The 15,803-nt window shown below is 38.9% G+C and overlaps 1 protein-coding gene across 4 annotated transcripts; it reads right to left on the reverse strand.

Moving 5' to 3' along the window:
- Positions 1-338: 338 nt before the first annotated feature.
- Positions 339-14,016, reverse strand: adat1 (adenosine deaminase tRNA specific 1). 4 transcript variants are annotated; one of them, XM_057329547.1, is made up of 9 exons: positions 13,801-14,016; positions 13,540-13,608; positions 13,402-13,456; positions 12,980-13,110; positions 12,284-12,812; positions 3,615-3,760; positions 2,678-2,777; positions 2,499-2,585; positions 340-1,020 (listed from the first exon to the last, which is right to left on the reverse strand). In XM_057329547.1, the coding sequence occupies exons 1-9, from the start codon at positions 13,943-13,945 to the stop codon at positions 888-890; spliced, it is 1,395 nt and encodes a 464-aa protein (XP_057185530.1). In that variant the 5' UTR covers positions 13,946-14,016; the 3' UTR covers positions 340-887. The 4 variants fall into 4 exon arrangements, with proteins under 4 accessions (XP_057185532.1, XP_057185530.1, XP_057185533.1 ...); XM_057329550.1 differs by having other exon boundaries at positions 341-1,020; positions 13,540-13,597; positions 13,801-13,854; XM_057329549.1 differs by lacking the exon at positions 13,540-13,608 and having other exon boundaries at positions 339-1,020.
- Between the last annotated feature and the right edge of the window lie 1,787 nt (positions 14,017-15,803).

The raw sequence follows: 15,803 nt of genomic DNA on the forward strand, positions 1-15,803 counted from the left end.
AGAATGAATGACCCAGGTGTCTTTCATTACAAAAACGTATACAGTGGCCAGGGACTGTCAAACTCCATAAAAGATCAAAGGTGTCATAAAAGTGTCCCATTCTACACTACACATTCATACACAAGTCTATGTGATACATGCAATAAAATAAAAAGTCTTGTGTAGCTAAACGAAGACACATCACAGATGTCAAACTTTGCGCCTTTACATTTTCTATGTGGTACATGAATTAGATTTTTGAGATGGCAGATGATAGATTTTCAATAAGTACTGATTGCGAGTCTGTAGCTTTACACAAAGCTATCATATGACTTCTGAAGACTAACAATACAGTACACAAGACACCTAGGCCCAGATTTAATAAACGGCAAATTAGTGTGTGAGCGCAATTTTAGAAAAAGCGTTGATGGGAGTGGAAATTTCTGCAGGTAATTTACTGAATCGTAGCACACATTAGTTTAGGGTTTAAGATATGCTTTAATGGCCATTAAATACTCTCCTCCCATAAATTTAGCATCTAATAGGGATATTCCTACAAATGTTTTCACTGCGTGTAGTTTTATAATGCCAAAAGAGGTGTTCTCCCAATCTGTTAGTAAACCGGGCCTTTTAGATCCTAGTTATTTCTTGTGAAATATGTAACAAAATATGTTTGACAAAAAATACAGACAAAAATAGTTTTTATTTTGCAAGAAGTTAGGATAGGGATAGGGAGCTACATGAGGACAAGTATACTGTATATAGTATTAACATGGAAAAATTTAAAGATTCAAAAAGTCAGAAATATTACATTCTCTACCAATGAGAATAATTTAAAAAATACAATTTTACACAATGTACTAATGCTGGACATTAAAGAACATTTTTGTGGTGAAATGTTGCATGTGTTAATGAAAGAGCAGAAGTTCTCGCGGGCTGCGACACCACAGCGGGAAGGCCTGCAGCTGCAGCTGTGTCCAGGCCTGCTGGTATGGCCCTGCAGCTTGCTTATAGTCCCAGTATGTTCTCAACTCTTTTCCACTGCAAGCGAGAGCAAAGAAACATATCCATCAGACAAAATAACACACACAAACAACACCTGCACACTTGAAGGGGGCTGTGAAAGCAAGATGTCAACATGACAAAAGACATGTTTGTTTCTCAAAGGCCAAAAACATGTCTTTATAATGAACACTTGCTTAGTGCAGTTATACTTTGAACATTCTGTCATTTACTTACCCTCACTGTTAATCTATACTTGTATGTTGTTACTGTTTCAGTGGAACACAAGAATCTCATTAGTTTTCACATCTTAGTTGTGACAAAACACGCATCTAATATACTGTATAAACTAGTCATGGGACACACAAGAACCAATGAGATTATTTGAGAGGATTTTCATATCTGAGTGAACTATTCCTTGAAAGTATCAAAGATTATCCGAGCACATGAGTTGCATTCTTTTACCTGCACTTTTACCTAATTTAAATCAAAACAACAATGGGTTTCTGTGGGAAATGAACAGCATACAGATCTCAGATGAACTGAGGGTGTGTAAATATGACTTTTCCTTTAACATGCATGACTGTGACAGTAACAAACCCCACTAGTGAAAGGGGCAATAGAGTCTGTGCCATTTAATTAGATATATATTATCGTTAAAGGGATAGTTCACCCAAAAATGAAACTTCTATCATCATTTACTCACCCTCAGATTATTCCAAACCTATAGTTGTCCATATTTGTCAGTAACCAAACAGATCTCATCCCCCATTGACTCCCATAGTATTTATTTTCCCTACTATGGTAGTAAATGGGGGATAAGATCTGTTTGGTTACTGACATTCTTCCAAAAATCTTTCTCTGTGTTCATCAGAACAAAGACATCTATACAAATTTGGAATAATCTGAGGGTGAGTAAATGATGACAGAATTATACCTTTACGTTACAACAATTAACCTTTCCTAACTTGTTGAGGATTCTCTTCAAAAATGTTTATTCTCTAAAAGCTAACCATATAATGAAACGTTTATGCAAATACAAAGCAAAATACCCAATGATTTTACAGTAAAGTCTCGTCAGAATAATGCAGAAATGTGCTGCTTATGTGAATGCAGAGATGGTTTTATTTGACTAAAGTCCTCTGATCACTTTGGATGAAACTAGAGCTGTTACTTCAAAGAGACAAGACTGTTTCCTTCTGCCAGCACCCAACCATTCACTGAGCTTTGAAATGCCTGTGCATTTCATAATTTCAAACAGTGATTCAGCAGTCTAAACCAATTAAAACAATGAAACAAATGATCAAGACAGGAATTTATGAGGAAATGCATGTCTCATTTACATGGCTAAGTTGCCGAAATGGCCAACTATACAATTAAATAATTACACAATTAACTATTACACAATTACACAAATGCAGTTGTTCTGTATGTTGGTTTTAAACACCCAGTTTAATCGTCTTAAAGTAGCATATTTTTGGGAATTCTCTTTTATCATTATTAATTAAAGCACTCACCAGAGGGACTCTGGAAGTTGAGTTTGCTCGGTTACTGCCACCAGTTTCAGGAAGGAATGGAAAAGTTCCACCTTACTGATCAAAGATCTACACAGGGAAGAAATAACAGCTGGTTATTAAGGAATGTTTTGAGGTTACAGCTTGTCGATCTGCAACATTAAACTGGATTTAAATCCCACCTGGCTTTTGGTGTGCCCAAAACATTTTTAGTCACTCCCTGTTTGTAGCCATTGGCAGTGACATCTAGAGGCTGCTGGGATACAGCACACCAACTGATAGCTACAAGTACATGAATAGATCTATTCATTCGGGGTTGCAGGACAACACAGCAGTGACTTTTATATAAAACATACTTTACCTTATCTGAAAAGATACTCAATTAAACTGCTAATTAATATATATGAATCATGATGCATCATTATCACAGGCAGACCTTTCATTAAGACAAATGCTGACATCCTATTGACACCATCAGCAACATTTTAAATATGTGAAATTTGTAAGCTTTAATCTAAACGCCACCGCTTGCATACTGTTTTGCACTATTTGCATGGCCGGGAGGGCTCCTTTAGAATTAGAATTTTAAAGTTTTACTTAATTAATATTGCATATAGGAATTTATAGTCTGTTTAATATTTGACCTGTGTTTTTCTCTCCTTTATCTTAAATGTGTGCTTTTCACTGTGTGTGTATGTGTGTCCGTGTCCGTGTGTGTGCGTTTGTGTGTTAGTACATGTGTGCATATTGTGTGTGTGAAGTGTTTTGTATGTGGGTGTGTCTGTCTTCTGTGTTTTCAGCTTTTTCTTGTTTTTACATGTATAATTTTAATTGTTTTGCTTATAGTCAATATGTCTCATGTACAGCTGCTTTGTAACAATGAAAATTGTAAAAAGCGCTATATAAATAAAGTTGACTTGACTTGACTAAACAGTCTTAAAACTGCAACGATCCATAACTTTTGCATCTCCATTGCCATAAAAAAAAACACTTATCTGTATATGAGTTAGAGTCTGTATTTTATGCAGCTCAATGACATACTTGTATAAATGTGAAGTGCAATGCACTAAAAAATAAAAGCAGCTTTTATTATAAGATCTGTTGTAGACAACACTTTACCTGCCCCACAAGGTGATATTTTGCCTTGTGCATGTGTATGTTGGACCTCGGTGTGTGTGTGGTTACAAGTAAACTCCAGACAAGACTGCAGGAGCTTTGGAGGATGTGTGGAAAAACCAGACGGAAGACCAGTCACATGAGCACATCTGGAAAACAACCAGAGAAAAAAATGTAATGAAAGTTTTAATGGAGCAGTTATGTGACATACCAGTCCGAATGTCAAACAATACAAATGTTTGCTCATATAACAATGAATTTATTTCAAGTCAGATACTGAGTTTGTTACAGGGGGTGGGCATTTCTGGGATCAAATAGGTAAAGGAAAATGATTAGCTGAAAATGAATGAAAAATATATAATGAGGAGGTGTAGGACTGTGCAAAAGAAGGGATGTGTAGGTAAATCAATGTGGGTCCTGTCCCAAACACCCCGACAGTCTTCCTTAGATACCAAATTTTGGAGTTTTAATGTCACATAAGCCGTGTTTTGACTATCGAGCCAATAACGATTAGTATTAGTGTGTATCAGGACCAGTTACGTTTCCACTGTCACTTCCGGGGCTTGACCGTACTTCACATAAGCTTCCTCATGGCCAACAAGCAGTGTTTTTGGCCCACCAAATATCTTGGTCCAAAACCGGCCAGCAGGGGCTTGAGGAGTGGTTCAGGTCAAACGCAAGATGCCTGTTGCGCATTAAATGGGTCATATGGCGTGAATGCATGTTTTTATGTGTCTTTGGTGTAAAAGTTCAAAAATTTAAGTGTGGGAACAAAAGATGCATTCTATCTAAAAGCGAATGCTCACCCAGACCAGCGTGAAATGCCTCGTGTAACCACACCCCCACAAATCTACGTCAGTTTGTGGTATGATTTGACTGAAGCGCGATTTTTACTTCTGCGTAGACGCCGTCGTGAACATTTATGGTTCTGCGTTGAGAGTATGCGTCGTACTGCAATTACACCGCCGAAACGCTAGTTGGCTCTTTGTGTTTTCACGGGTTTGCTCTTCTTCGCCGATGTTTTGTGTGTATGCTAGTGTATGCAAACGACAATGGAGGCTAATCGCATCTTAATGGAGTTGGAGCTGATCGAAACAGAAAAATGTGTAATCCGTTATATTATTAACCTTACTTTCATGTTAGAAGTTAAACAGATGTTATATTAAACTTAGTCTTGTCCACATTTTGGATTTTTATGTGTTCATTTAGATATTGTTGAAAAAAAGTATACTTTTCAAAGGGGTGTACTCCGCAGAGCACATACATAGATGTCAAAACTGTGTATTGAAATGATACCCTGATAGAATATCATATTTTGTCATGGACAACTCACCCTATTAATTGTTTAGTTAAAAATGAAAAGAAATGCAACCAAGATCTGGAAGTGTCACAATTTTGTTCTTTATTTGCAAAAGAGTCAAAGAACAGAATATGTAAAAGTGCAAACTATGTATAGATGAGTATACAATGCAATATTAACACAAATATAAAACTTTCAAAAAACTAGTAACAATAAAAGGTAAAACAAAAAATAAAACTATAAAGCCAATAAAGTGCAAAAGATCGTGCACAGTGTTTATAAAGTGCGAAGTTCTTCATGTCTTTTGCTGACACTCTTCCAAACCGACGTTAGAGGAAATCTCTCTCCAAGAATTCACCGCCATCTGACAGTCTTTATAGTCCGCCGAAGAGGAGTCATACAGATGCGTGCATTTCAGAACCTCTTCAATCAGACGCTCAGTACTTGGTCGATGTCGATGCTCGCCATGTTGTTCTTTTGTGGACTCTGAACTTGCCGGAAGACGCCAGAAATGCGTAGAAGGAAGTACGATGCTGCCAAACCGACCAATCACAGCGCTTGCGGTCCACGTTGAGTTGACGCGTTGTTACATTTTTGGAGAGGTGCGCGTCAGGCTACGGCGTAGGGTACGCGGCTCTGCGTAGGCTACGCCGTAGGTTATGGCGTAGGTCCTACGCAGAACCATAAATTGGCCTTAAGACCGCCCAAATGTATCTTCAAGTATGGTCCTGTCAATACAATTGCTTTGGAACTTGATGTTCCAAATATGGTAAGAGGTGTTACATTTCCAGGTGTTACATATCACACACTTGCAGTATTGCTGGCCAATCATAGCACACCTCGCTTTTCAGAGTAATGATCTTTGTAAATAATCTGCGCGTTTCAGAGAGGCGGGGCAAAGAGGAGATACAAACATGCACGGTATGTGGAAAATACAGCGTTTTTGAACCTTAAATTGTGTATACACATTGCATTACATCTAAAACAAACGATAATATTCATTTTAGCAGTGTCATATGACCCCTTTAAATTTCACAAACAATTGCAGATTAAACTCAAAATGTAGAATAGGCACCACTGGTGTAAACTTTTTATGGAAAAATATTAATAAAGGAATAATCTGCTCTTATCATTGGGGTTATGCATCGCTGCCGGCAGCTTGTTTGTATCAGTGCTCTTACCACTTCGCTCTAATATTAGTGTATTTTATTTTCGTTAATTATTATTGTCTTTGCTAACTTATCCTGATATCTCAATAACCCTGTTCCTGTTATTTACTTGGAAGAGTCTAAACCAAAAGTGATAGTTAACTTAACGCCATTAGCATAGCAATAGCGTGTTAGCTTGCTTTCTGTTCACACTGTGGAATATCATCTTGCCTCTGGTTTGTCTTGTGTGCTAACTGTTTCTCTTTTTAAGCGAGTATACTACGATCCATCGAGCAACCTTGGTAAGTTGGAATTGCACTTCAAATCCGGTGAGTTATGGCTTCTATTCCTATTATTGTTACTTGCACCTCATGTCATATGTTTAGCTTAGCCTTCTCTGTCAGCTGCGAGGGCTTTATATGCGATAAATGCAGGGAAATAGTTAGGCTGACAGAGAAGATCTTAGAATTAGAGTCTCGCATCCAATCTTTATCTGAGGATAGTAAGAGTTTAACGACGATAGAAAACACTTTGGATGCGAGCAACATTAGCGCACACAGCTCGGTTCCGGTTGAAAATCCCCCGCAGCTGGGAAACTTCGTGACTGTGAGACGGCGTAGTCGCAGGACAAAACATCACTCGACCGTTCCGATTACAGTCTCGAACAGGTTTGCCCCGCTCAGTGACGCACCGACTGAGAAACCTGCTGAAAGTGCCCTAGTTATCGGTGATTCTATTGTTCGGAACGTTAACATAGAGGCACCAGCCACCATAGTCCAATGTTTACCGGGAGCCAGAGCGCCTGACATCAAGTCAAATTTAAATGTGCTGGCTAAGGCTAATCGTAAATTCAGTAAGATTGTCATTCACGTCGGCACAAATGATGTTCGACTCCGTCAATCGGAGATCACAAAAGATAACATTAAAGAGGTGTGTGAGCTCGCAAGCATGATGTCAGACACTGTAATATTCTCTGGCCCCCTCACTGCTTATCGTGGTGATGAGATTTATAGCAGATTATCATCACTAAATGGCTGGTTGTCTGAGTGGTGCCTGCAGAATGATATAGTTTTTATAAATAACTGGAAGAGTTTTGAGGGCAGACCTGACCTGTTGAAACGAGATGGTCTCCATCCCTCCTGGGCTGGGACTTCCATCCTGTCTAGAAATATGGCAAAAAGTCTTAATGCTAATGCTAAAACTTGACTCGCTGGGGCCCAGGTCAGGGAGCAGACAGTATGGCTTAACCAACTGTCTGCTTGCCGTCTCACGTCGCAGAATACACAAAATGTACAACATGTAGTAATCCGTTCTCCCAAACATCACAAAATAGAGACTGTGTCTGTCCCCCGGATTAGCAAACATAAAATAATGCGTAAACCTCTTGAAAGTAATTTAATAAACGTTAAACAAACTAAACATGAACAAAATACAGATAATCAACTGTTACGACTCGGATTGCTAAATATTAGATCTCTCTCTAATAAAGCACTTTTTGTTAACGATATGATAACAGATCATAAAATAGACATGCTCTGTTTGACAGAAACATGGCTAAAACCAGATGATTATATTGCTTTAAATGAATCTGTCCCCCAAGATTATTATTATAAACACGAGCCTCGTCTAAAAGGCAGAGGGGGAGGTGTCGCAGCACTTTACAATAACTCTCTTAGCATTTCCCAGAAGTCGAACTCTAAATATAATTCTTTTGAAGTCATGGTTCTTCATGTTTCAACACCTAATACTAAAGATAAAACACTTTTTAAATTGATTCTAGCTATTGTATATAGGCCTCCAGGGCACCACACAGATTTTATTAAAGAATTTGGTGGGTTCTTATCAGAACTAGTACTGGCCGCAGATAGACTCCTTGTCGTTGGTGACTTTAACATCCACGTAGATAACGTTACAGATGCCTTAGGAATGGCTTTCAAAGACACTCTTAACTCCATGGGCATTAGTCAACATGTGTCAGGACCCACTCACCTTCGTAATCATACTTTAGATTTAATACTGTCTTACGGTATAAATGTGGACGACGTTAAAATCCTTCAGCAGAGTGAAGACATTTCGGATCATTATCTGGTATTATGTTTGCTTCACTGGCCTACGGCTGCAAATAAAACTCATTGTTACAAATATGGTAGAACAATAACTTCAACTACCAAAGATGCGTTTCTCGATAATCTGCCCGAATTGTCTCAAATCATGAGAAATAACGTTGAAGATCTTGACATTACCACTGAAAATTTTAATTCCACCTTCTCGGTAACGCTAGACAAAGTTGCTCCACTACGTTTAAAGAAGATTAAAAATGGCAGCCCCACACCGTGGTATAATGAACACACTCAGGCTCTAAAGAAAGCGGCCCGAAAAATGGAGCGCAACTTTAAGAAAACTAAATTAGAGGTATTTCGTACAGCATGGAAGGATAGTATTCGAAAATACAGGAAAGCCCTAATAACTTCTAGATCCGCCTACTTTTCATCACTAATAGAAGAAAACCAGCACAACCCTAGGTTTTTATTTAACACGGTGGCTAAATTAACAAAAAATAAATCGTCAGTGACTTCTGATCCTGTATATCAGCATAGCAGTGATGAATTTATGAACTACTTCACATATAAAATCCAAGATATTAGAGAAAAAATTATAACAATGCAATCAGAAGTGAAACCCGCTGAACAAACTAACTACAGCGCCCTTAAGGAGAAAATGCAATTATTTTATACCGTAGATCAAGATGAGCTGTCTAAAATTATTAGATCATCTAAATCAACAACATGCATACTAGACCCTATACCTACAAATCTACTGAAAGAGATGCTCCCAGAAATTATAGATCCTCTTCTTGGTATTATTAACTCATCTCTGACATTAGGACATGTGCCTAAAGCATATAAGGTGGCTGTTATAAGGCCCCTTGTCAAAAAACCCCAACTCGACCCTAGAGAACTAAGGAACTACAGGCCTATATCGAATCTACCTTTCATATCTAAAGTTCTGGAAAAAGTAGTTTCAACTCAATTATGCTCCTTCCTCCAAAGGAATGACATCAATGAAGAATTCCAGTCTGGATTTAGAGCATGTCACAGTACAGAGACTGCTTTGATCAGAGTTACAAATGATCTGCTATTGGCGTCTGACCGAGGTTGTATCTCGTTATTGGTGCTGCTAGACCTTAGTGCTGCATTCGATACCATTGACCACAGCACACTCCTACATAGACTCGAAAATTATGTCGGCATTAAGGGAATAGCTTTGAAATGGTTTAAATCTTATTTATCCGACCGTTTTCAATTTGTAGCAATAAACAATGAGGTGTCACGCAAATCGCAAGTCCAGTACGGTGTACCACAGGGCTCAGTCTTAGGGCCTCTGCTCTTCGCATTATACATGCTACCTCTAGGAGATATAATAAAGCGACACGGAGTTAGCTTTCACTGTTATGCTGATGATACTCAACTTTATATTTCCTCGAAGCCTCATGAAACACAGCAGTTCCATCGAATAATGGAATGCATAGTCGATATAAAAAACTGGATGAGTAACAACTTTTTATTACTGAACTCGGACAAAACGGAAGTGTTACTTATTGGACCGAAAACTGCTATAAGTAACAACCAAGAATACTGTTTAACTATTGACGGATGTTCCATAAAACCCTCGTCGTCAGCAAAGAATCTTGGCGTTCTATTCGATAGTAATCTGTCATTTGAGAGCCACGTCGCCAACACCTGTAAAATTGCGTTTTTCCATTTTAAGAATATATCTAAACTACGTCATATGCTGTCAATCTCAGATGCAGAGAAGTTAATTCATGCATTCATGACATCAAGACTAGATTACTGTAATGCACTGTTAGGTGGTTGCCCTGCAGGCTTATTACAAAAACTCCAATTGGTCCAAAACGCGGCAGCTCGAGTTCTTACACGTACAAAAAAGTATGAACATATTAGCCCGGTTCTGTCAACCTTGCACTGGTTACCTATAAAGCATCGCGTTAACTTTAAAATCTTGCTTATTACCTATAAAGCCTTACATGGTTTAGCTCCTCAGTACTTGAATGAACTCCTTTTGTATTACAGTCCTTCACGTGCATTACGCTCTCAGGCGTCCTGTCAGTTGGTAATACCTAGAATTTCAAAATCAAGTGCAGGTGGTAGATCCTTTTCCTATCTAGCGCCTAAACTTTGGAATAGTCTTCCCTGCACTGTCCGGGAGGCAGACACACTCTGTCAGTTTAAATCTAGACTAAAGACGCATCTTTTTAATCTTGCATACACTACTCTTCCATAATATAAATCTTCAGAGGGTTTAGGCTGCATTAGTTAGATCAACCGGAACCAAAAACACAACTGATGTACTTGTTGCATCAAAGAGTACAGAACAGTACTCTACTCTCAGCCAGTCTTGTCTCATTGTTCCAAGGTTACCACAGCGAGCAGGATGCAGTTCATGGCCTGACCTGATGGTAGAGCGGAGAATGGGAAGTGGGGACCTGACAAGAGCTGAGATGATAGAGCTGGATAAAGAAGGACGCGGTCTCTTGACATGTCTTCACCACAAAACTTCAAATGCTATTAGATTATTAATGATAATCTTAAACTATAATTTATTTTATTATTAAGTTTATTTATTTTATTTAGCCTTGTTGTGCAAGTTCTCTGGAGCTTGTGCAGAGGCAGCAGCTTTTGCCAGAGGGGAACTGGAATCCCCTGGTTGGGCCTGGGTTCTCCTGAGGTTTTTTTTCTCGATTAGAGTTTTGGGTTCCTCGCCACCGTTTGCATACTGTTTTTGCACTATCTGCCTGACCGGGGGGGCTGCTTTAGAATCTTAAAGTTTTACTTAATTAATATTGCATATAGGAATTTATTATCTGTTATATTTGACCTGTGCTTCTCTCTCCTTTATCCTAAATGTGTGCTCTCACTGAGCGTGTGTGTGTGTGCGTACTTGTCTGTGTACGTACGTGTGTGTGTGTGTGTGTGTGTGTGTGTGTGTGTGTGTGTGTGTGTGTGTGTGCGGGTGTGTGTGTGTGTGTGTGTGTGTGTGTGTGGGTGTGTGTGTGTGTGTGTGTGTGTGTGTGTGGGTGTGTGTGTGTGTGTGCACGCGTGTGTGTTTGTGTGTGTGTGTGTGTGTGTGTGTGTGTGTGTGTGTGTGTGTGTGTGTGTGTGTGTGTGTGTGTGTGTGTGTGTGTGTGTGTGTGTGTGTGTGTGTGTGTGTGTGTGTGTGTGCGTGTGTGTGTGTGTGTGTGTCTCTGTGTCTGTGTGTGTTGGTGTGTGTGCGTGTTGTGTGTGTGGAGTGTTTTGTGTGTGGGTGTGTCTGTCTTCTGTGTTTTCAACCTTTTCTTGTTTTTGCAGGTACAACTTTGATTGTTTTGCTTGTAGTCAATGTGTCTCATGTACAGCTGCTTTGTAACAATGAAAATTGTAAAAGCGCTATAAAAATAAAGTTGAGTTGAGTTGAGAGTTGAGTTATTGGGTAGAAATAAATATTGAAGATTCTTATAAATGGTATTTAAAGACTGCGGATTCAATAGAAGAACTTCATTCTTAATAGGCACATTATTTAATGATTATCTGATATTGACTTTTTGTTTTCTAAGATGCAAATAGGATACTACTATTCACCCATAAAAGACAGGAACCCTTTGTTTTCTGATGTCCTCCTATAACTTCTAGATGCAAATACGGTTGTATTTGAGTATCAGACATATCTTATAATGTGTACATAGTTATATTACCAGATCTTTGACGATGTAAAATAACCATAGATACATTGGTACAAACACATTTGTGACCCTGGACCACAGAACACAGAGAAGGGTGTTTAGGGTGGGTTTTTAGAGCAGCCCTGCTGTGATTTTGACCTTACAGTCGGAAGTCTGTGGCTATTGGCTCGGCCCAGCCCAGTGAAAGCCCTGGCTCTCACTGGCCCAACAATGGAAAAGCAGCTGTACACTGTCAGGTGGAAGTAAACTATGAGTGTGTCCAGGGCTATTAACTTGTTACTGTATCTGTGAGTATCTTTATCAGCCATTTGACAAAAAAAAAACTTTCAAACTGTAGTAAATTATACTGTTATACAGTCACCGAATAAAATACAGTATAGCAAACATAGCTGGATATTTGGCTATTGTATGAATATAGAACATCACAAACACTTCAATCCTAGCATATATGAAACATCATTATATTCTTATGGTATTTCTGTCTTACCGTGTGTTCAGGGCTCTCACCATGGCCTGGTGACTGTATGAACACTTCCCAACAACCACCGCACTGAAATAGATTGGCTTCTGCAGGTAATGAGAAAGCAGGGCACCCTGAAAGCCCAGAACACCCCAGCGTGCGAGTTTATCACTGCAGGAGAGAGAAAGTGTGCTGTCTCCCCGGCCCGGCTTCAGACGCAACAGCCCAGTGTTGTGGTAGAGTAGTCCAGGCTGCAGTGGGTCGGTCGGACCATCAGGGACACACTTCGCCCCGGTGCGGTGGAGGTCGCGTTTTAAAATGTCTTCTGATTGACTCCTTTCTTTGTTTTCTGTTGTAGATTTTTGTTCCTCACCGTCCACTGATTTTTCAAAAATGAAATGTCCAACTCGTGTCTTTATTCTAGGATGCTCTTCTAGGTCACTATCAGCCGTCCGCTTTGAACCTCGCCTTTCTAGCTCTTTATTCTGGGTCTCTTTTACAAACTTACAGGGCTGCACTTCATTGCAATTCATAGGAAAGATGGAGGCATCACCACCTGAGAATACATTATAATACTGACTGACTGTAAATCTTCACCTGTAAGAAAAGATCACATCTCACCCCCGAAATAAAATCATCTAAATGGCATGAGAAAGGACCATTAAAATGTCTTGCAACGTGACATAATGACAAAGAATTTGATGAAGCCGTAGCTGAACTCACAGGGTGTTTGACTGGTGAAAAAAAGGAAAGAAACTTCTGGTTTAACCATCCACTGTCCTTTCTCAGTACCTGGTTGGAAAACCGCAGAACTCTGGCCACTTACAGCCCTGTACAGCTGCTCCATGAGATATCTGAGGAAAGAAAAAATGGCCAATAGATTCAGTGTGATCTTTATTTAATACCTCTGGCTGCATTTTGAAACTTTTAAAAATGCACTTGTGCCATCTCGAATATAACATTGAGTACAGGACATGACATCCTTATGAGGCGTGTGAAATCCATGCACAAACATAGATGGGTAAACACGTAAATCCATTTCATATGTCTGCACAGTGTGTGCAAACTACAGGTTTGTTAAACAGGATTATGAGACAGGATGTAGATGGCAGTTTTTGTTTAGCAGTGGCGTTGTGTTAAATTACCTGACACACCCCCTGCGTGCAATAACTTCAGCATGACTGTCATTCAGAATATCACCTGCACAGAATTTAGCGACTTAAAAATGATCACAATAAAAACTATGAAACTACTAGGTTATATATTGTATTTTATATATTCACCATTCATACTCATGACAGACTTGCCAATGCATTTGGTACCCGTCCCCAAAGACACAATCTGTTTGTGAACTGACAAAATAATGAGGTAACTTAATGATAAAAATCTGGTCATATTCGCAATGCCGTACTGTACATTTTACATCCTTGTGTCATGTATTCTGTATTGTATATAGTATATTATGTACTGCATGTTAAAATAGTCAACTACTTAAAGATGTTTTATACCATAAAGATGGACTTTATGGTATAAAGCATTTGTACCTGTCTTGTGTTCTGGACTGTGAGTGAGTTGAAGCACAGCTGCTAGTAAAGTCCACTCTCTGCCCTCCTCTGGCTTTCCTCTTTTAGGCAGTTTATTAAAATGATCATAACACAGACTGGCTATCTCATCGGCACTCCACATCATCTCTATTTAATTCTATTCAAAACATTTACAACGAGACAGGACATGTAACTTATATTTGTGTCTTCACCGGACGCAGAACATTATCGTTTCAAATTAAGAGTCCTCGCGCTTACGAGGCTTCACAACTTAGTGAATTCAACGTTATTTGTTATTTTTCCTTTTCCCTTTATAAAACGATAACGATGTTATTGACTCAGCTGTTATTCAAATGTCTTCTTGCAATTTGAGAAAAATAATACGTTTCGCATATGGGCCATGATAAACTGTGACTGTAAGCATTGCAGAAAAAAATGTTTAAATTTTAAAAGTAAAGAAAGAATAGCAAAAAATCATTTTCCAGATAAAATGTAACCATCTTTACAACCAATGTCAATGCAAAACCCCCATAAAAAGAAGTAACCTCCCTCACAATAAAATCATCATGGTTGTCATTTCCTCAGTGTAAGTTCATAAGAAGGTAAGGTCATAAGAAAAGATGCTAGCCTACACCTATTCTTCAAGCCATTCTGTCATTACCTTAACAAAAACTTTGCAGCCTTCCCCTGAAATTTATCTCTGACCAGGGTGTGAAACAATAAAAGATACTAAATTATTAGAAACGATTTTTATCCCCTTTACATCGTTTTTTTCTAACCATACAATAAATTGTTTGTAAGAAATCATAAACAGACAGCACAGGTACAGCTGTAAGATGTCTGCTAAAGATCTGGAGATCTGGAAAACATCTTAGAAAGAGCTGTTGTACATCCATTCTAAATCATACACATCTTACATACATCTTCTAGAGGTCTATATGACATATGACAGCAGATGTCTCAGAGATGTAGGGCAGATGAGCAAACAGCATCTGCCAGATGTCTTGCAGATGAAAATGCAGACATCAAATAGATGTCTGCCAGATGTACATGTGCTATCAGGGTATTTTTGTTGTTTTTCTCATATTTTTTATTTAGTTGCTTTATTATTTTTTAAGGAGTGATAAACCACTCTGTGTATTAATCAAAAGTTTATAAACTGATGACTTTAGAATTGATGCTCTATGTTGCCTAATGGAAGATACAGTATGTAATGGATACATGAGGTCAAGGGAAATTTTTAATTTATGTGGAACTGTTGATGGATTACGGTCACATCTCCTTCAGATTCTTCGCTGCAAAGGAAAAGGGTTTATGTCAAGCAAGCAGAACAAGTAACAAGAATTTTAAACATGTTAAACTATTTTTAAACAAAAATCTCTAAGAATTTGATGCAGGCTATTCGAACTGACTCATGATCCCTGGTAAACGATAAATAGGCCCAACTACATTTACATTAGCAGACACTTTTATCCAAAGTGACTGACAAGAATTAAGAAACAAAGGAGAATGAGCCAGAAAGTCATTTTGTACCATTTGTGAAGGTATCACGAGGCACCATTCATTCGCTAAACGGGAGGTTCTGGTTGGGGTGTATGAGTGTAGGAAGAAAGTATGCGGGTGCAGAGCCAGTGAAAGTTTTAAGCAAGCATTAGTGACTTAAACCTGATAAGGGCTGCAACCAGAATAGCCAGTGGAGAGAGATGACATCACATGAGCTCTTTTGGGTTCCTGGAAGACAATCCGAGCTGCTGCATTCTGAATCAATTGGAGTGGTTTGATTGCCCGTGCAGGAAGACCGGCGAGAAGAGCACTGCAGCAGTCCAGCCTAAAGATTACAAGGGCCTGGAAGAGGAGTTGTGCAGCATGCTCCGTAAGGTAAGGCCTGATCTTCCATTTATAATGCAATTCGGCATGACTGCATTGTCTATGTGATATGTAAAGGACAGCTGGTCATCAAAGATTACTCCTGGCTGTTTTGGATGGTGTAATGGTTGTAATCA

Source organism: Triplophysa rosa, linkage group LG3, assembly GCF_024868665.1.
Source record: "Triplophysa rosa linkage group LG3, Trosa_1v2, whole genome shotgun sequence".
Taxonomy (NCBI): domain Eukaryota; kingdom Metazoa; phylum Chordata; class Actinopteri; order Cypriniformes; family Nemacheilidae; genus Triplophysa; species Triplophysa rosa.

Bases quoted from the DNA above. Each gene is read 5' to 3' on its own strand.
- adat1 (XM_057329547.1), bottom strand. From the start codon at position 13,945: ATGATGTGGAGTGCCGATGAGATAGCCAGTCTGTGTTATGATCATTTT. The intron at 13,457-13,539 runs GTGAATATATAA...AATTCTGTGCAG, and splicing joins GTCTGTCATGAGTATGAATG to GTGATATTCTGAATGACAGT. The intron at 1,021-2,498 runs GTGAGTGCTTTA...TCTCGCTTGCAG, and splicing joins CAACTTCCAGAGTCCCTCTG to TGGAAAAGAGTTGAGAACAT.